Source organism: Panulirus ornatus, chromosome 1, assembly GCF_036320965.1.
Source record: "Panulirus ornatus isolate Po-2019 chromosome 1, ASM3632096v1, whole genome shotgun sequence".
Lineage (NCBI taxonomy): Eukaryota > Metazoa > Arthropoda > Malacostraca > Decapoda > Palinuridae > Panulirus > Panulirus ornatus.
In genome coordinates, this window is record NC_092224.1 from 66,543,913 (window position 1) to 66,566,628 (window position 22,716).

General features: G+C 39.8%; 1 protein-coding gene across 1 annotated transcript in view; it reads right to left on the reverse strand.

Annotated features, from left to right (window-relative positions):
* LOC139749440 (uncharacterized) overlaps positions 1-22,716 on the reverse strand; it is a 360,449-nt gene that overhangs the window by 83,356 nt on the left and 254,377 nt on the right. The window contains exons 4-6 of the mRNA XM_071663349.1: positions 9,848-9,994; positions 6,023-6,238; positions 840-923 (exon numbers count right to left, since the gene is read on the reverse strand). Of these exons, the coding sequence (XP_071519450.1) occupies positions 840-923; positions 6,023-6,238; positions 9,848-9,994 (447 nt within the window). The remainder of the gene's footprint in view (positions 1-839; positions 924-6,022; positions 6,239-9,847; positions 9,995-22,716) is intronic.

The window sequence follows — 22,716 nt, forward strand, 5'->3', positions numbered from 1 at the left end:
TTTCTCACCCAAATCAACCACCAGCGCTGTATCATCAGCGAACAACAACTGACTCACTTCCCAAGCTCTCTCATCCACAACAGACTGCATACTTCCCCTCTTTTCAAAACTCTTGCATTCACCTCCCTAACAATGCCATCCATAAACAACTTAAACAACCATGGAGACATCACTCTTATCCCCCTTTGCCTTTGTACAATGGCACTATGCACGCATTCCGCCAATCCTCAGGCACCTCACCATGAGTCATACATACATTAAATAACCTTACCAACCAGTCAATAATACAGTCACCCCCTTTTTTAATAAATTCCACTGCAATACCATCCAAAGGGAAAATTCTACATTCACAGGGCCCTATCTGCTAGACTTTCTATGCCCTCAAGTAATGTTTTAAACCTTTGTAAATTGCCGGCATTCATTTACTGATAGGTTAGTTTACTTCAAACATCCACCACAATGACACTAAACCAGAACTTCCTAGCATCTCTTCTGACTAACTTTTGCCCAGCTTTTTATCATGGCCTCTGGTTGTTCTGGTGCTGAATCTACTGAAGACCTGATTACTGTCAGTATTGTCAGCTGATTTAGAGACCTGAAGGCTGTTATCAAATCCTACCCCCCTCTCTCTATCTCTGTCTCCATGGTCGACAGCTTTGTAGACCTCAGCTTCTTATTGTAACCCAGCCCTCTTAAATTAGGTACCATTATAGTTGCTCTTCTCTGTACCCTAAATCTTGTGCTTCTTTAGGTGCAATGACTAGACATGCAAGACATGATCCAGTTTTGGTCTTAAATATGTTGCGAATAATTTATCAAACGTATTCTTAGCAACATACTTTTCTTAGCAACATACTTGATTGTGATTCTTACATCTGCCGGCAAACAATCTGTCTCTTTCACAATTGTGCTCACGTGTAGCCCTAGTGACAAAAAAGGCACAATGTCAACCAAAGGTCTTTTTTGCACACATATTCCAGTGACTTCTTTTCCACTACATAATAATTACTGAAAGGCACGTTTTCACTTTGTCCTATCCTCATAATTTGCACTTGCTTGGACTGAGTCTCTACATCCATACATGTGACCAACTCTGGAATTTGTCCTGGTCCCCCTGCAGGCTGATGTAATCACTGTCATTATATATTTCTCTCTTCACTGTATCCTGGCATCATCCACAAACATTCTCAGATACAATGCCAACCCATCCAGCAAAGTCATTTACATACACCAAGAACAGCAGTTGGCCCAATCTAAGTTCTGCATCACACCACTTGAAACCCTACCCTACTTCAAGGTACTTACCTATGTTCTTTCCTCCCTTCCACTTAAACAATCTTCTATCTAGTAATAAAGACCATCCCTTTATCCTACCTGTAGCTCTAGTTTCTTTTCAACCTTTGCTCAGGCATGGTATCAAAGGTTTTCAGGTAGTCTAAGAAAAATGAGTCTACCTATCCCTCTCTTTGATCTAACTTAATGAAGCTTTCTTGTCATAGAAATCAGGAAGACTGGTTATGCATGACCTCCTTCCCTTTGTATGGTGTTGCATCCCAGTGAGAAAGCTTTTTCTTTACTAGTCACTCACTTGCTTTCTAATTATCATTAAAAGTTCTTTGAAAACCATACCTGTTAGTAAGATTGATCTGTAGTGGTGTTGCAAGCTCATCTTTCCTTGAAAAGGTGTTGCCTCCCAGTTGGAAGGCATTTTCCTTTTTAAGTAGTTCTTCGCATGCTTTTTGATTTCTTTTCCAATTCTTCACAAACCATACTTACTAGTAAGACTGGCCTATAATGCAGTACAATTCTCAGATCAGCTTTCTTAAATACAGGCAAAGCTTTTGCCCTCTTCTGCATCTTTCAAACTACCATTCCTATTGTAACGTACTAAACAAACTTTCAACTAACCTAGCATATGCCTCTACACATTCTTTCTAAACATATGGGGAGATTTCATTTGGACCATAGCACTTAAGCAGGTCATTTCTATCAATAATTATACTTTCCCCCTCCCATCTTGGAAATGCTGGTGCACTATTATCTTCAACAGTGAAAACATTTTTAAATCTATCATTTTACCCCTCACATATTTCCCCACCATCCTCAAGAATTCTTCTCTCTGAGCCTGTTACCCAGATTAGCTGCTCTTTAACAAACAATTCCTGATGAAGTTATGGAAAAGTTCTCGAATGTCTTTTGCTTTGTCTACATTGCTCTTTTGAAATCTCTCTCCTCCTCACTCTACTTTTCAGTGCTTATTCTTTGATGGCTGGCTGAAATGTTATTTTTCATATTGCCTCCATAGGAAAACCCCTTGCTCTTTTGCTTTATGACATTTCCAATTGAACCCATGTGTCCTCATTTTCATCCTCCTCATCATGGATTACCATATTCTTACCCATTCCTTGTGGATTTCACAGAATCTTCAGTAGTACTCTCATAATAGAACTTCCAAACCCACTCAATGTCACCAGAAAATTTCATCAGTTCCACTTATTTGCCTAGTTTGTACTTCTTCTTTGGGTCCTGTGCCTCCAACTGTTCCCTCACTTGTGTCCCTCATCATATTTAAAGGCAAGCACTGCATAAGCACTCTTTCTAATAGGAGCACCATATTTCAAAGGTTTTATTTTCCATGCCAGAGAGGGGGAAAAAAAGGTCAAACAGAGATAGCACATCATCCCTAGTTCTCGTACACCTGTGACATGCATTCTTAAGAGGAATTTTTGGTTCACCGTGATTCAATAGTCTCCAGAAATACCCTAATATCAGTACTATAACCATCCTAATGAGGGAGTGTCTCACCACTATCTTCATCACCCTTATTGTTCCCATAATCTTCCCATTATGTACTGTCTAAAGGCAAAATGTACTGATATCTTCTGAAACGTAATGAAATCTCTTACCAAGAGGGTTATTCCCCTTTACCTCCTTATTTTCAATGTCCCTTCTTGTTATTGTATACCCCCTTGCAACAGATCTGGTTAGAAAATTAACTCATTTTGTAATTACTCTCTATACTATTCCCAAAATGTCGAGGTTACAGTGTTCTATACTCTAATATTCATATTCCCAACAATCTATTAGCAGTTGCAATCATGGCCACTCTCTCAACCAATATGCTTACAAACAATAGTCAATCATCATTTTATTTATTTTTTTATTTGCTTTGTCACTGTCTCCCGCGTTTGCGAGGTAGCGCAAGGAAACAGACGAAAGAAATGGCCCAACCCACCCACATACACATGTATATACATACACGTCCACACACGCAAATATATAAACCCATACATCTCAATGTACACATATATATACACACACAGACACATACATATATACACATGCACACAATTCACACTGCCTGCCTTTATTCATTCTCATCGCCACCTCGCCACACATGGAATAACATCCCCCTACCCCCTCATGTGTGCGAGGTAGCCCTAGGAAAAGACAACAAAGGCCCCATTCGTTCACACTCAGTCTCTAGCTGTCATGCAAAAATGCCTGAAACCACAGCTCCCTTTCCACATCCAGGCCCCACACAACTTTCCATGGTTTACCCCAGACGCTTCACACGCCCTGATTCAATGCATTGACAGCACGTCGACCCCGGTATACCACATCGATCCAATTCACTCTATTCCTTGCCCGCCTTTCACCCTCCTGCATGTTCACGCCCCGATCACTCAAAATCTTTTTCACTCCATCTTTCCACCTCCAATTTGGTCTCCCACTTCTCCTCGTTCCCTCCACCTCCGACACATATATCCTCTTGGTCAATCTTTCCTCACTCATTCTCTCCACGTGCCCAAACCATTTCAAAACACCCTCTTCCGCTCTCTCAACCCTCACTCATTCTCTCCATGTGCCCAAACCATTTCAAAACACCCTCTTCCGCTCTCTCAACCACGCTCTTTTTATTTCCACACATCTCTCTTACCTTTACATTACTTTCTCGATCAAACCACCTCACACCACACATTGTCCTCAAACATCTCATTTCCAGCACATCCACCCTCCTGCGCACAACTCTATCCATAGCCCACGCCTCGCAACCATACAACATTGTTGGAACCACTATTCCTTCAAACATACCCATTTTTGCTTTCCGAGATAATGTTCTCGACTTCCACACATTCTTCAAGGCTCCCAGGATTTTCGCCCCCTCCCCCACCCTATGATTCACTTCCGCTTCCATGGTTCCATCCGCTGCCAGATCCACTCCCAGATATCTAAAACACTTAACTTCCTCCAGTTTTTCTCCATTCAAACTTACCTCCCAATTGACTTGACCCTCAACCCTACTGTACCTAATAACCTTGCTCTTATTCACATTATTCACATTTACTCTTATAAAATTACCTTTACTTTGTGACAGAATGAATGCATATGATATGTAAATTTCATGGAAGCACAAGGCTGTGCCTGAGGAATAGGTGAAGCTATCATTTTTTCCTTTATTCAGAGGAAAAGGTGCTGCACATGCATGTAGCAATTATAGAGGAATAATTCTGTTAGGCACACCAAGAAAAGTGTGCACAAGAGTTATGATTGATGGAGTGATGGAAGTGACTGAATGCAGAACAAGTAAGGAACAAGGAGGTTTTAGGAAAGGCAGGGGATATGAGTATCACATTCTTGAGGTGAGAATGACTTCTTCATCATTTCCTACCCCAGTGACTGAGCCTTCTTCTTTTCCTTCTCCTGGAAGGTATTAATACATCCTCTAATCCTACCCCGATATGCATGAAATATGTGGGTAGTATTATATCTTTCCAATTCCCTGGAATCACACTCATAATAATACCTCTTTTTCAGTGTCCAATCGATATTCCTTCGTATTTACACAGGTTGAATAATATCAAACATGAATCAGACAAACTTGGAACTTGTCTAAATCCCTCTGTATTTTGATTTCTTTATCTATGCTGATAGCTCCAGTTATGAACAAATGTCCACATCAAGGCTGGGCCTTTATTGAAATGTAGAGAGAATTATGAAAGAGAAACAGAAAAGATAAGGGAAAGTAACACAAATTTTGGAGGAAGTGAAAAACCTGTCTTTTAAAATGTGCCAGTTTATGGTTACTGGGAAAGATATGAGAAGGTAAAGAGTTCCAAAGTTTTGATGTGTAGGAAAAGAAACTTATCAAAACTGCCCACCCTCGAGTTGCCGATGACCACATAGTAATCTTTGATGTAGCAGTTTGCCAAGTATTGTGTGGTCTATGTAGTGGTGGGGTCATACTAGTATCCAGCTCTTGGGAGCAAAAACTAAAGTAAAACCTATGGAAGAGGGAGAGTGAACCCACACTGCAGCATGGGCAAGAGGGTTAAGTTTGGATGTTAACCTGCAACAGTTTATAAGTTGGATCACTTTTGACTCAATTTTGTCAAGTAAGGATGCAGAAACAGAAATATCCCAGACATGAGAACAGTACTCCATACAAGAATGAACCAATCCTTTGTATAAACAAAGCAACCTTTTACTTCTCACTTGATCTTTACAGCATTCATCAGTTATAACATTCAGGAATGGGATCAGTCTCTTTCACAAGTTTTTTCCATAGATTACAAAGAGCAGCAATCCCAAGATCAAGCCCTATGACACACTGCTGATAACCCCAACCCATTTCAAGTAGGATCCTCTAACTTGCATCCCTTATTCTCCTCTATGAAGATAATCTTTTGTCATACATAGTAGTCTCCCTTATAAGCTAGCCTTAAAATCCAGCCTTTCACCAAAAGGGAAACTAAAAAAAACTGTCATATCACTGAAAATGTCTTTGCCTTTGGCATTACCATGAGCTTAGTGTCTTTGCCTTCGGCATTACCGTGAGTTTAGTATGTCCCACTCTTATATAGTAACATACTGGTGCTATAAAGAAAAGATCAACCATCAATATGAGTCTGTCAATGATATGTAATGAGTCCTCAACAAGAATGCTGTGGTATATGTTAACTCCTTGTCCAATCATCACATTCATTCATTATGCTACTGCAAACTTTAATTACATTTTAAAAAGTGACTGTAAGTAACTCACCTCTTGGAAACTCTAAAGGTGCTACTAACTCCTTGAAGAATTCTTGAGCACTTCTCATTCGTTCTTTCTCTGGAACACAACTCTGAAACCAGAACCTTAGTTGTCTGCTCTCTTGTGTGTGTTTCTGTGTCTGCGCATTTACCAAAAATACTTTAAATTCCAACTGCAAGTGAGCCTGTGTATCCTCCAGGTCTTCTGAGAAAATACAAATTACATTAAAATCTTACAAATTACATGCAAAATATTATGGCTAAACTCAGAACTTTAAACCTCACTCATTAATACATCTATGTCTCTGCAATGCATTTCTTTTTGTAACAACCACATAACATTTACACAGTATAAACTACTGCACTGAAGTATTACTTAAACTGCCACATCTCTGGAAAATATGAATATTATCAACAGTAAAAGATTCCAATAATAGAAGTTGCTTTATCACATTTTTTCATACATATTTCCCATTTCCCGCATTAGCGAGGTAGCATTAAGGACAGAGGACTGAGCCTTAGAGGAAATATCCTCACTTGGCCCCCTTCTCTGTTTCTTCTTTTGGAAAAATTAAAAATGGGAGGGAGGGATTTCCAGCCCCTGCTTTATCATACATCACAGCTAAAACCCACAAGACAAGATCATCTCATGTGAGTCTTAATCAATCCCACAGTTTGAAAGGCTGCAGTGGCCCCCAACTTGAGCCATGCAGGTTCTATGCCATTGCTTTTCATTTCTCTAAATTGTTGAAATCCCATCTATTACCTGAGAGAACTAGAGCCATGAATGGCTACTAGGAAAACATAACAGCCATCTTCAGAGGTCAATGAAATATCATTGACCAAGAGATGTGAAAGCAGGGCCTCTAATAATGTTCCACAAGTCTTTGCAAATGAAAGGCAATTTTCAGTTCAGTGATAGATATGCTCTAGAAATGCATTAATAAAAGCTGACCATAGATTCTACTGACGTCATAGCATGCAGGTAAGCATCATTATATATTTTCAATATCCATCTTTTTAGATAAAGAAGGATACCCTTTGGAACATGCTTTACTAAAAGTTTATTTGATTTTCAAAGATATATTTCTGTACAAGAAATTAAGCAATATTAGATAAAAATGTGGTTTGGAAAACATGTTTTTTCTCACAATGGAGAGAGAGGAAGACTTATTTCAAACTCTTATTATGTAAATATTAAATGGAATTGTGACATTAGGTAATCTTTTGGATACAAAAAAAAAAGTCTCAAAAAAGACATGATTCTGCACATGCATACATCATATTTTTCAGTAGCCCCCTGAAAAATAATACAAAATTGGGGGATACAATTGTAGAAAACAAATTATTGCCATTACACTGCAGTGTGCAAGAAATTCAAACGGTATCATGATGGTTAAATACATGAATAATCTACATTGGAAAAACTGCTAGAATCACTAACATAAGTAATGGTAAGCTGGTAAACCATAAGGTTTTTTGGGAGGCTAAACACAACACATAGATCAAATGCAAACAGTTCCACTATATGAATCAAACCCTTGTCCAGAATATTTCTTTCAGCCATATTCTCTCTTTTTGACATAACTCTATCTAATCTACTGCCAACTTTCTTATCATTTATTACCTCATTCCTATCGCACTCATTCCAGAACACTTCCCTCAGTGATGCCATGATTATCCCTTTCCCACTCATCCCTCTCCTTCCATTCCTACATCATGATGACTACCTAGTGAGGTTTTCCAGGGGTTTTCTATACCCACAGCTTGGGCTAGGCCCTGACTTTTAGGTTGGGTCATCGGCCAACTAGGTAGTTAGAAGCTGTTGCCTGCAGGCCCACATACACGTCACAGCCTGCTGTAGGTAGTTGTACAGGACGCTCATAAACTCTATTGTGCATCTCATGGCGTTTCTGATGACAAAGGGCATGGTGTTGAGGAGTTGTTCTTCCTGGATGATTTACGGTACTCTGTCTTTTTGTGCATAACACATCTTCAGATTTCAGAGACAGCATTAGCATAGTCTTCCACACATGTTTTGCAAGTAGGATATCATATCTAACGTAATTTGGGAACCATACTCTCTAGGATTTTCCAGGTACAAATGACTGTAATCATCTATTTGGTAATAACCTATTTGTACAATATGGGAGGGAGATTTGCACTCATGGGGCCCCATCTCTTGAACACTCTCTACTATCAGACAATCTACGGATTTATTTGAGTTGTCTTCATTAACCATGTCCTCAGTCAATCTGCTTCAATCATGCACCACTCATACTAAAATAATATTTTTCTACATCCTTATTTACAAGTTTCTTAAATAACTTTGCCTTAAGTCTTCTGGTTCCTTTATCCCTACATCTCACAAAGTACTGTCCACTTTGTTGATCTCTTTTAAAAACTTGAAGGTTGTAATAGGGTCACCCCTGACTCTTCTCTCTTCCAAGGTTGATGAATTTAATGCCTCCAGCTTTTTTTCCGTAGCTTAACTCTCTTAAATTCCGGTCCGATCTTTATCGCCCTCCGGTACACCTTCTCTATGAGTTCTTTGTGTCCTTTTAGGTATGGTGACCAAACCTGATAAGCATATTGTAGTTTTGGCCTTATGTAAGATATAGATAGCTTGCTCAATATTTCTTTCTCATATAACTCAAAGCTATCCTGATAAGACCATCAGACAGTTTGTCTTCATAAGTACTCTCCTAATATGGGACTCGCAACATGTTAGGAACAATGTCTACTTCCAAGTCTCTCACACAAAGGATCTTCAAGCTTACTTCCTGCTTGGTAATAAGCAATAAGTATATTGAAGACATATTTTGCTGTTTCAGTATTTTTGGTATACTCGATCACATCTTTTCCTATTATCAATACCCGAGCTACCATTACCTTTAACCATCTTCGCAGTTTAGATGGAATTCTTATTGAACATACCCCATGCATCATCATTCCCTTCTCAGCTTCCATCAAAGTATGCACAGTTCCCCAAGAAGTGATATCATAGTCTTCAAAATGCAACCCTATTTATACCATATGGCCTACCTGCTTTGAGCGTGTGTCGCCCACCCTCAGGCTTTCCTCCTCTCTGGAAATTAATTCATCGAATTATCATCATAATTATCAATATTAATAATAATAATAATAATAATAATAATAATATTAATATTATTATTATTATTATTATTACTATTATTATTATCATCATCATCATCATTACACTCACGCCAAGCACTACTACTACTAATAAAAAAAAGCACACAACTAATATTTAGAGTAGCCTTTTCTAATATCTATGACTTTTCAGAGTCGGTCTGGCATACGATGCTACAAGGTTTTCCCATATATTTGCCTCCCTTAAGTTTCCCCACATGTCAAAAGCGTGCCGTAATAAGTTATCCTTGTTTTACACAACCCCAGAATCCTATTTCCAGGACATATGTTATTCATAACTTCTCTTTGAACGATAATTTCGTGTCATGATGCTTCGTTTCCCAACATTTCAGTCCTTAAAATACCCACTATTTTGCTTGGTGATTAAAGCTTTATTCTTCACTCAAATAATAACTAACATTTATTTAGTATCATTTCAATTAATTGTCCTTTACTTGATAGAGTACAAAGAGAAAGCCGTCTAGTCGGGCAAGATGCCAAATGTAGCCACTGAGCGAAAGTCACTGGATTTTGTGACATCACTACTTGGGGAAACTGTACAGTTGGATTCATTAGCTGTCATTAGTTTAATGTCATTTAGAAACTGTATGTGCCATCCAGCAAACACAAGATGGACAATAGATACGTTAGTCCCACTCACCATTCCTGACTTCCTTATTTATGATGATGCCTGAATGTTGGCCGCCACCAACATGGACATTGCCCTCCTGTGACACCACTTTCCTTCGTTCCACCATGATCGTGGTTGACGTTGCCGTCTTTCCCTTCGGCGTCATTACAATTCGTTCTGGAAAAAAATATTGAAGGTTATAAAAGTGACGTAAGAACTGATATCTGCCATTAACATCAATATGATATTTTGGCAACGCTTAATATAAAAGACAAATAATCATGTAGGTAAATATCTATACACTTACCGGAAGTTCTCGCTGTTAGAAATACAGTATTACTTAGGTTGAAGGATTGCGTATGGCTGATGGGCTTTAATAGGAACTATCAAATAATTAATGCTGATCCATCAAGTTGTACAACTGGCGAACTACTAACGAAGGTAGGGGGAGACTTTCTTATTATTTTCTCCACATTAATACATATACAGAGGCATTAATAAACAGCGCAAGAACAGATTCAGGATAAAAAATATATATTTACAAAAACAAAGCCTACAGGAAAAAAAGATACCTTCATAAAATCAGTAAAACATGAAATGATGCAGGAACGAAACAGATCAAACAACTGTAATCATGAAATCGACAGGAACAGTTGTAGACGGCGATGAAAGGGGTCAGGAGCGGGGGCTGGAAACCCTCCATCTTGTATTCCAATTTCTAAAAGAAGAAACAAGGATTCAAGCGGAGAGTGCTCATCCTCCTTGAAGGCTCAGATTTGGATGTCTAAATGTGTGTGGATGTAACCAAAATGAAGAGAGAGATAGGTAGTGTTTGAGGAAAAACACCTGGATATTATGGCTAAGTGAAACGAGTGGTCTAGGGTTTGTGAGAGAACAAGAGCTAAGGAAAGAGGAGCACAACTCCTGAAGCAGTTGTGGGAGTGTGCAATAGAGTGTAAGGAAGTAAATTCTAGATTCATGTAGGTAAACTGAAAGTGGATGGCGAGAGATGTGTGATCACTGATGCTCATGGATTGGACTGGACTGGATTATAAAATTTAGGCTTATAAGCCAAGAACTAGAGCTTTTAAAGCTATTCAGCGCTCTATTGGTGCTTATACACTTGTCCTTGAGAAGAAAGATCATAAGAGGCAAGTGTTTTGGGAGCAGCTGAGTGTGTCAGCAGTTTTGGTGTACGTGACTGGGTATTAGTGATGGGTGATTTAAATGCGAAGGTAAGTAAAGTGGCAGTTGAGGGCATGAATGGTGCGCATGGGGTATTTAGTGTTATGAATGGAAATAGTGAAAAGTTTGTGGAGTTGTCTGCTCAAAAAAGATTGGCGATTGGGAATACCTGGTACAAAATGAGAGATATACGTAAGTACACACATGTGAGTAGGAGAGGTGGTCAGTGAGCATTATCAAATTATTTATAAATTGATAGGCGTGTAAAAGAGAGACTTTTGGGTGTAAATGTGCTGAGAGGGGTAGCTGGAGGGATGTCTGATAACTATCTTGTGGAGGCGAGGGTCATGATTTGAAGTTTTCAAAAAAGAGGAGAGAACGCATGGAAGAAGAGACTGCTGAGAGAGTTTGGAAAGGAGACTTGTGTGAAGAAATGCCAGGAGAGACCGAGCGCAGAATGGCAAAAGATGAGAGCACATGAATTGAGGGGAGTGGGTGAGGAACGGGAGGTATATAGGAAACCAGTGATAGCATGTGTAAGAGATGCATGCGGTATGCGACAGATGAGAGGTGGGCCGACAAAAAAGGTGTAGCGAGTGGTGGGATGAAGAAGTAAAGTCGCTAATGAAAAAGAGATGCGTTTGGGTGGTACTTACAAGGAGGTAGTGCAAATGATTGGGAGATGTATCAGAGAAAGCAACAGGAGGTCAAGAGGAGGGTGCAGGAGTTGAAAAAGAAGGCAAAAGAGAGTTGGGATGAGAAGGTATCATCAAACTGCAGGGAGAATAAAAAGATGTTTTAGAAGGAGCTAAGTAATGTCTGAAAGACAAGAGAACGAATGGAAACATCTGCGAAGGGACAAAATGGGGAAGCGATAACAAGTAATGATGGAGTGAGATGAAGGTAATTTTTTGTGGGATTGTTAAGTGTGTTTGATGACAGAGTGGCAGATGTAGGGTGTTTAGGCCGGGTTGGTATGCGAAGTGAAATATTTAGGGCGAGTGGTTTGTTGAAAAGAGAAGTGGTGGTGAAAGCCTTATGGAAGATGAAATCTTGCAAGGCTGCGGGACTGGATGGTTTGCAGTTGAACTTATTACGAAAGGGGGTGACTGTATTGTTGATTGGTTGGTAAGCATATTCAATGTATATATGGATCATGGTGAAGCGCTTGAGGATTGAAGGAATGCACGTATAGTGCCATCATAAAAAAGGCAAAGGGGAGAAAGATGAGTGTTCAAACTACAAAGGAATAGGTTTGTTGAGTATATCTGGAAAATTATATAGGAGGGTATTGATTGAGATGGTGAGGGAAAGCACAGAGCATCAGACTGGGGAAGAGCAGTGCGGTTTCAGAAGTGGTAGATGATGTGTGAATCAAGCGCTTGCTCTTAAGAATATGCGCGAGAAACAGCTAGAAAAATAGATGGATTTGCATGTAGCATTTATGAATTTGGAGAAGGGATATGATAGGGTTGATAGAGATTCTTTGTGGAAGGTTTTAAGAGTATATGGTGTGGGAGGTAAGTTGCTAGAAGCTGTGAGAAGGGTGTAAGGCAGGTGTATGAATAGGAAGATAGAAGTGCGATTGGTTCCCAATGAAGGTCGGTTTGCGGCAAAGGTGTGCAATGTCACCATGGTTGTTTAATAGGTTTATAGATGGGGTGGTGAGGGAGGTAACTGCAAGAGTTCTGGGGAAGAGGGGCAAGTAAGCAGTCTGTTGGGGATAAAAGGGCCTGGGAAGTGAGTTTGTTGTTTTCCGCCGATGATACAGCACTGGTGGCTGATTCGTGTGAGAAACTGCAGAAGTTGGTGACTGAGTTTGAAAAATTGTGTGAAAGGAGAAAGTTGGTAGTAAATGTGAAGAAAAGCATGGTTATGAGGTTCAGCAGGGTTGAGGGAAAGTTAGATAGAATGTAAGTTTGGAGCGAGAAAAATCGGAGGAAGTGAAGTGTTTTAGATATCTGGGAGTGGATTTAGCAGCGGATAGAACTATAGAAGCGGAAGTGAGTCATAGCGTGGGAGAGGGGGTGAAAGTTCTGGGAGCGATGAAGAATGTGTGGAAAGAGGGAACGTTATCTTGGAGAACAAAAATGGGTGTGTTTGAAAGAATAGTGGTTCCAACAAGACTTATGGTGGCGAGGCTTAGGCTATAGACAGGGCTGAGCGGAGGAGGGTGGATGTGTTGGAAATGAAATGTTTTAGGATAGTATGTGGTATAAGGTAGTTTAATTCAGTAAGTAATGAAAAGGTAAGAGAGATGTGTGGAAATAAAAAGAGCGTCGTTGAGACAAGAAAAAGGTGTGTTTAAATGGTTTGGACATATGGAAAGAATTAGTGAGGAAAGGTTGACAAAGGATATACATGTTGGAAGCGGAAGGAACAAGAAGGTGAAGACCAAATTGGTGGTGGAAGGATGGAGTGAAAAAGATTTTGAACAATCGGGGCCTGAACACGCAGGAGGGTGAAAGGAGTGCACGGAATAGAGTGAATTGGAACGATGTGGTATATTGGGGTCGACGTGGCGTCAATGGACTGAACCAGGGTATATGAAACGTCTGGGGTAAACCATGGAAAGGTCGGTGGAGCCTTGACGTGAATAATGAGCTATGGTTTCGGTGCAATACACACGAAAGCTAGAGAATGGACGAGGGCGGATGTGGCCTTTTTTCGTATGTTTCTGGCGCTACCTGGCTTTCGCAGAGGGTGGCGATGCTGTTTCTTGTGGGGCGGGGTAGCGCCAGGAATGTATAAAGGCGAACAAGTATATGTAAATGTGTGTGTGTATATATATATATATATATATATATATATATATATATATATATATATATATATATATATATATGTCCGTATATGTGTATAAATGTGTACAAGTTCCTGGTGCTACCTTGCTAATGCGAGAAACAACAATCAAGTATAATACAACATATAAATAAAAGTATATCATGGAGATAACATCAAGATAAAACGAAAATTGATACACGAACAAATAAACTCAAGAAATTGGCAGGAACAAGATACCTTATCTTACACTTACTGCCAACAGAAATTTACAGGAATAGCAGATAGAGATTATAGCCATTAGCACAACAAAAATTTACAACAAAATAATCGTCTAATTCCAAGCATAACTAATGCTTTACTGGGACGAAACAATTACAACTGACACAAAAAAATCATCTGGAACAAGGTTACACCATACACTTAAGAGATTTCCAAGGACAAGTAAGGTGACTTATGACTACAATCAAAACAAATATACAGGAGAAATGCCAATCTAATAAATTTTCAAGGAACTGGAAAAGTCAAGTATAACAGCATTACGGTTAGAGTAAAACAAGAGCTTTACGTGATCATTACATCAAAAGAAATACAATCTAAAGAAATCTACAGGAACACGATAAAGATAATACACTTACTGTCAAAATAAAATTTACAAGGTCAAGATAACAGAAACTGGAAAAAATACAAGGACATGATAACGAATCCTAGATTACAGTTAAATCATTTTTTGATAGCAGGATAACATACCACAGAATCAAAGCAAGGAATTAAGTGAAGAGGAAAAAGAATAATAATTTGGTGGAAACTAGTTACTATATACAAAAAACATATCGCTACATCGATCATAGTAAACGACCTTGAAAAGTGGTTCAGGTTGGAGTTGGATCCTTTAGCTAAACTCAGTAATATTCCTAGAACCGATTATCTCAAGTCTTCGGTTTACCCTCCAACTATCATGACCTTGTAGAGAGGCTTATTAGGTAATCGGCGTAATCCTGTAACTATGTAACCTTCGCCAACTTGTTCGCTCCCGTCATGATGCACTTCTCCGCAGGACGATTTTGAGGAATGGTCAAGGTTGCCGCGGAGTTTTTAATGTGTGGGAATGAAGAATGCTGGTTTGCTTTTAATCCTACACAAGGCTACGGGATACTTTGTACCAGCCGTTATGTGAACTTGAGCTTCTGTTTAGATAAAATTATTGTGGACTGTTTTGTTCTTGACTCTGGTGTTGTTTGTTGCTTGCTCAAATCTTTTGAAAAGGTTTCTAGTCATATGTACCGTGCTTCTTTAGGAAGTCATTTTCTCTTTCCCGTTTCCAAGGATTTGCGTTTTCCTCTTGCCGTATTTTAAAACATTGTTTAGAGACCGGATATATACGCTTTCAATGCGAAAGGAGGTTTCTGGCGTATTCGTTGCAGGTCCTTCCACACTCTGTCTGACGATCTCTACATTTAATGTATGTTCCTCGATAGACTTTCCGATATCCACTGACAAATGAAGGATTCTGTTGACCTAAGGCAAATCATTCTTGGCTCCCCTTTCTAAGTGGGGGAAGGGACTGAGATAATGGAGGGAGGGGGAAGAGACTAAGATAATGGAGGGAAAGTTGGATACTCTCATTTTTCAAAGGTCTGGAATAGTGGAAGAAAAATTCATTTTCTCATTTTCCGGGCTCTCCTAATATACTGGGCTCAGGGGCTTAGCCCTCCCGCTCCCCCTCCCTCTTAATACAATAACTTTTTCCAGATCTTTTATCAGCGAGTCTACGTAGATAAGTTATGGAATCGGTTTGTGGATCTGCAGTTCGTTAGGAGGAGCTGTGGAGTCACGCGTACTTAGAGAACTCAAATGAAGCAGACGGTGCAGTTCCTAGCCAAGATTCAAGACTGTAAGGTAGGAATAACCTGTTCTGTCCTGAAAACCCTTCTCTCTAAAGCTTCGTTCGTGGCTTCAGTGGACAGTTTCGATTGTAAGCATTATGATCCCCTGACCAGCTGCGACATACAGCTTGCATCACCACCCCATTGTTCTCCTATGCAATATTCCGTCGGGTGTTGGTTAGAGCAAACAAACTACCTCTCCCAGTAGCATCTAGCACTCACGGGCTGATGACACCTGTCGGACACCTGATTTGTTACAGGCTGACACCTGTAACATGTCTTTCCAAGCAGATTCGTTTTAGTACTTTTCATCGTCACGAGTTTGTTTTATTGGGGTAATTCTTCCTTCCTATTTGTTTCCACTCGTTCCCTATGGCAAAGAGTCTATTCACTAAAATATCTTCCATCTCCTGGTTGTGTAGATATAAATGGTTGACCCATATATTGCTATAATGTATAGAAAAGTGCTCTTCTTTAGAATGATGCGATATCAACTCCAAGAATTTTATCGTCTCCTTGTTGACCTCCTCTGGAAAATTGAACTTCGCCTCCTTGAAAACAGCTCAAGTTGATCGTTATGCATCTTTAAGTCCTCTCCGTTGTTTAGCCAGTAACTGTACCTTTAACCTTTCCATAAGCTAATGTGTTCCAGTCATACTGAGATGTGTGAGTGCGGGCCGGCCCCCAGCCAGCCGACACCAAAAGTAAACAAACCCGGACGGTTCAATGGTTGTCTAGCTCGTTTAAATACTCGTTATATGATAGCGCAACTATGCTGTCACACATTGCGTCTCCACATCTGCCACAGGCATCATTCTGTACATGTTTATACAGGTGGTAAGCTACGGGCGATTCTACAAATGTGTTTCTGTGGCCACGAGAGAAGTGATTGGAGCACCATTCCACAATACTGAGATTCTAAGGTTCCGAGAACGTATGACTCTATCGTAATAATGAAGAGAAATGTTACGAAATCCACGTTGCTTACGTAGTCTTAGTTCTGAAGTGAAAATAAACGTACTCGAGTAATGCCATAATTATAAAAATTAACTAATTCGATTAATTTTTCAGTTTATGGTTTTCAAAGCATTTTTTTTTACATGCAAAAAATGTACGGTGAATAGGGGTTTATTCTGATGCATAACAACCGTCAATAATATACGTGGTGATATTTAGAATGCATTCTTTATTGCAAGTATACCGTCAAGAAATTTCTGAATACAGAACCCAACAAATGTTTGAAGCATAACGACAACGTTTATTGTGTCAACAGCAGAAGTATGTCGATTACACCAACAATGATGTGTGGCTTATGGGGAAAAAAATCATAAATACGAGTTGTCTTACTTTGGATGATACATAAGACTGGTGTAGAGAAACTCGTTGATTCGACGCCAGGCGTCTGTGTACTGCTTTTCACGTAGCGAGCTTACAAAGTACCCAAGGCAGTGTTAAGAACGTCTTCTGTACTTAGAAACTTGCTCTTTGATATCCGGCACAACTTTCTTCTATCATTTAAATATATCTTCCGATATATATATAACGAATTCTTGAGGTTTCCACCTAAGTTCTTTACTTTTCCACGTGCCTTAAAGCAGTCAGAGATGTGTTTTCTGTTAGAAGTAACCCACTTCTGCTGCGTTAGCTTCAGCGAGGTGTCCTTGCAAGTTGGCATTTGCCCACAGTTGGATTTCCGCTTCTCCAACTTGCTTTCGTCCACTTTTACAACTTCAATCGGTCTATCCAGCTTTTCCGAGCTGGCTTCAAAGAGAACTGCTTCACTACAACATTCTTGCTTGTCATACTTTAAAGGCTACGGGAATCGCGTCAAATCATTTCTTTCTTCGGGGAAAAATAATACAAACCGACTTTACGTTAGAAATAAGGGTTCTGATAAAGGAACATGAGGCTCACTTGTATCTACTCCGTGTCCAGCAAGCTTAACAAAGGTAAGTAGGGCTTTAAGTTTCAAGTATAGGAAAAATGCAGGATCGAATCTAACTGCCTCCACAACCTGAACCTACCCAACCCATCCTTGAATTCCCAGCAGCAATCTGCAGATGTAATTGTTGGTGATACATAGAAACAACGTCGCCATTTTCGGAATAAAGAACACAGAATTGAACCACTACATCTAATAAAAAAAAAATCTCTTGCTCCTTTAACAACATTATTCCATGCATTTATTGGATGAACATAGTAATCCTGGGTAACAAATAATAGTGATCGGTTAAGCAGGAAATAAATCCACTCAACATCACAATCTTTGAATTTAGAAGCACATGCTCTGAGTTAGGTATATCCTCCATGAAAAGTCAGTGAAGCTCTTGTGAAAATTCACTTCTTCCCTATAAACTCTATCAAATGCGGATTCTTTCTCGGTAACAAGTTTTCTTCTACTGTATATACTGCAGAATTAACATTAAAAGAAAAAGAAAGTATCGTTCTCAACTCTACAATGTTCAAACGGCATCGTACTGTTTTGGTCTATTTGACGTGTTTGTAGCAGTGTAGAGCGCATTGTTAAAATCTCCCAAGAGAATTAAATTTCAGGTTAAGCACTCATTGGCAGGTTTAAATTTCAGGTTAGGCACTAATTTGCAGGTTCAGGTTTCAAATGACTGAGAGGCTAACAATTCACGGCAAAGCTACCAATCTCGAAGCCTGGGTGCTAAGAACGGTGATTTCCGCAAGAGCGACTCCCCCAATTAGCAGCCCAATATTGGTAAATTATCAAATTACGCATATTAACGACAATCAAAACAAAACAGATTTGCTGCCCTTGGTAGATCACTCTTTAAGTTTCCGCTGAAATAAGTTTAATTTCTATAATAAGTAAGCAGAACGATAAAAGGGTAAACCGTTGGGCTCAACACCATACAGCACAAAACAGGCAAGACGAAAAGCTAAAGCTTAACATTCACGAGGGAATGCAGCATAAATCCCTCAATACATTTCTTAAGTTTTGAGTTAAAGACTCATCTAGATCATTTTGAGAATGTTCCAGCCACTGATAAAATCATCGACATTGCTTGAAATAATATGAATCAGTGGGACTCAAAATTCTAATTTCGGGGAACCTTTGAACTTAAAAGATGGATAAAAATAATGAGAGAGGCCTGGCCCTACGGAACCTACGTTTATGCTTAATAAGTTTCAGGTCAATCAGCTCCAAAAATGAAGGAGTAGCGGTGTCATTGATTTTTGAAGATAGAAATGAAGCAGGAAACAACAAAAGCAATGTTTTCCTTCATATGGATAGAAATAACTCTTTGAGATAGCATTCTCTTGCTACGTTTGGGCTTCGTGACAAATGTCTGAACGATATTGATGATGTGTCCCACTGATAAGAGTTTGGATGTTTGACTGATCTCTTAAAGTCCTTTAAGTATACAGTAACTGTTCTGAAACCACTGGGGACATTTGCTTCAATGATCCCTACATAAAATTCCAGTAATGTAAGGACAAGTGTATATTACAGCTTAATGAAGAAAAGTGCAAAATTATTCATGTTCAAAGGATAAATAAAGGATGATACACATAAGTTGCATAAAGTAGCACTAAAACTCCTTTGGTGTGATTGTAACACCGAACTTTAAAACGATGGTCCACTTTCCAAGATAGCAAGGGGTACTGTTTAGAGAAAATGAGAACAATAATGGAATATACAAAAAAGTCATGGTCAACATATTGTAAGAGGATCATAAAAAAAGTTTTGAGTTCAAAGACGCACCAAAATTATGAATACATAAAATTTCTTGCAAAAGAAGGTTAAATAGTTAAGACAACGTTATAATAAAACTCATTTGATGTGTTAACTCAGATCACCCGCGGTTGAAATATCATCGAGTCATGGCCTAATGATCCACAACTAGACTAATCCTGACAATGTGTTAATGTGCTCAGACCCTGCACACACACACACACACACACACACACACACACACACACACACACACACACACACTGATGACCCTTTATAGCTTTCATATTACGAACTTCCTCTGTAATATCTAACTTCAACACGCCAGATTACTGTGATCATCTTGCTATTTCTCTAAACTCTATAATCGCTCTGCATCTCGAGTACTGTGGCAACTAAGATTCTTTACAATTTCACTCAAATAGTCCAAGGACACCTTTCATGGGGCTCCTACAACTTGAAGGCTGTGCTCCAATCAAGCGCAGGAAGATGGACTCCTCTGAAGTGAGGATTTCGAAGAAATTGTACCCGTTTACGTCCAATGACGATGATATAACCACGCCGAAAGTGAGTTTTCACTCGTTAGAATTTAAGTTATTACATAATTATAATATTCAGGTAACTATGATAATTCTAGGGATGTAATTATAATGACGCCATGCTGGTAATTAGAACACGGATCCCCATGAAGTTATGATAGGCTACGTTGACACGAAGGCAATTAAGCAAACTATGTCACCAAGTGGATTGCCGTCACCTTGACATCCAATTAATCATAACTATCACACTCCAAACACTGAAGCTAAGTTACGGTAAGTGTTCAACATCCCGTGTATAGAAAATGCAACCATTTTATAGCTTCCGAAAATCAGAATTATGCCATTTTCACGCAATCGTAAAGAACAAAGGACACGATGGTATGATTCAAATCTAAACTCATTATGCAACACTAAAGTCTACACAGCTGATGCTCAACGTATAAGATGATGTCTTGTGATGTCTGTCGCTGGGTTGTAGTGATAGATGGCTTCCCCACCCGTACATAACCACAATCACTGAGGTCCTGATTGCTTTACCGACAGCCGAGGTCGAGCATGGCAGTGAAAGACGATAATCAGCGGAAAATGGAGTCCAATAATTGGGTTAAGACGAAGGCAAAGCGTTCCTGGAAGTTTACGACAGCGATTTCGGAGGCCTCCTTTATTTCTCTTTCTATGAGTTACCAAAATTAGACATTTTAAGGAGGATTTAACGGGCTACCAGAAACCTACCTAGATTACAGGGCTTCCCTCATACCCTGTATGTAATGGAATAATAACTGTAATGATCATACCGCAAAACACCATCAACCAGGATTCCATTACCATAGGATAACAACATTACATATGCTGTCCTAACGCTTCGCCGTTATCATACTCAGTAGGTTAGCAGGGTTCCATCAGTAGGTTAGGTTTATGAAAGTCGTCAGTGTACCGAAAGTAATCGTGGCTGAATGATAAACGTTATCTATTTTCCATAGCATTATCAACAGATGGTCTGGGCATGGCCCCGTGCACTCTACACCCGACTGACAGACACAGCCCCCCAAAGAAGGCACATGTATTTCCGGAATATATAATAAAAATTTCATTCACTGAGAACTTCAGCTGAATTCGAATAATGATACCCAAAACTAACTTCACTTCTTGGCTAAAATATTTCACTTGTCTTTTGTTTTTAACTAATAACAACGTATTGGATCCCATAACGCCCAACAAAAGGTAATAAGCGAGTCTCGAGTATATTTTCACTTTACAACTATTTTTCATTTACGATAACAAACACATCTACAATCCAATGGTGTATTAGACCCTTCCTTATCTTCAGGCCATCAAACAGCAGAAAGTTTAAACTGTTGGAGAGTGTTTTGCGACCCTAAACACACTTTACCACCACCGGTCCACACAGAATATTAAACAATGATGTTCATTAGTTATTCATTCCATCTAGATAATGAGATACAGTACCACACGAGTGGCATCCAGTGTCCAGAGATCTCACTGATTATCCCAACCCCTCAACTGTAGTTAATATTAATATTTTCATTATAATTTGGACCTAAACAAAAGTGTCAAAGGTCCTATATGGACGACAGACAAACACTGGCTCTCTGGGAGAATAGCGTCCCTACAGGTAGGCTGAGGCACAATACCATTCCTACTCGAATGTGCACAAGCTGCTGGGGTGGGAATGACCCCACACAGATGGGATAAGGTCCCGTTACCTTCCTCCCCACGTGCTGATGCTGGTGAGGGTCACCCCACACACAGCTGGAGTGAGGTACCGTACCGTTCTTCCCTACACGTGCAGCTGCTGAGGGTGAGCGACTTCATTCCACTAAAATTAGGTACTGTATCGTTCTTCCCTACACGTGCAGCTGCTGAGGGTGACCCCACACACCTGGGATTAGGCTATTGTACCGTTCTCCTCCACCTGTGCAGCTGCTGGGATGGAGGTACCGTCCCCTCGTTCTTCCCAACAAGGGAGGTGGTGAAAGCCCATCACTATGACCTCCACACTACAGACCCACGGGTCAGCAGAGCCTACTTACGGCGCATAAGCTTGATGCTGTAGCATACAGTTCCAGCTTAATCGTTCTTTCACAGCTTAGCCCTACATCATTCAGCTTCAGCTTAATGTTTTATCACATAGGTTTAGACCTGTGCTTCAGTGTACAGCTTTACGGTGAGTTCCATCACAAAGTGCAGCATCACACAGGTCCAGATTAAAGCTGCATCACACAGTTCCAGCTTAGTGCTGCATCATATACGTCCATTTTAGTCCTGCATCATGTACGTTCAGCTTAGTGCTGAACCATATAACTCCAACTTAGTGCTCCATCAAGCAGATGCAATTCAGTGCTGCATCACTGAGGTAAAGCTTAGTGTCTCGCTCTACGTTCAGCTTAGTTTCACATTACACAGGTCCAGCTTAGTGATCCATCATAGCTGTCCAGTTTACTGCTTCATCTTACAACTCAGGCTTAGTGTTTCGTCACACAAGTCCAGTTAAATGTTCATGACGGTATCCAACAGGTCCAGCTAAATATTCATGACGGTACCTAACAGGTCCAGCTAAATATTCATGACGGTATCCAACAAGTCCAGCTAAATATTCATGACGGTACTTAACAGGTCCAGCTAAATATTCATGACGGTACCTAACAGGTCCAGCTAAATATTCATGACGGTATCCAACAGGTCCAGCTAAATATTCATGACGGTACTTAACAGGTCCAGCTAAATATTCATGACGGTATCCAACAAGTCCAGCTAAATATTCATGACGGTATCCAACAAGTCCAG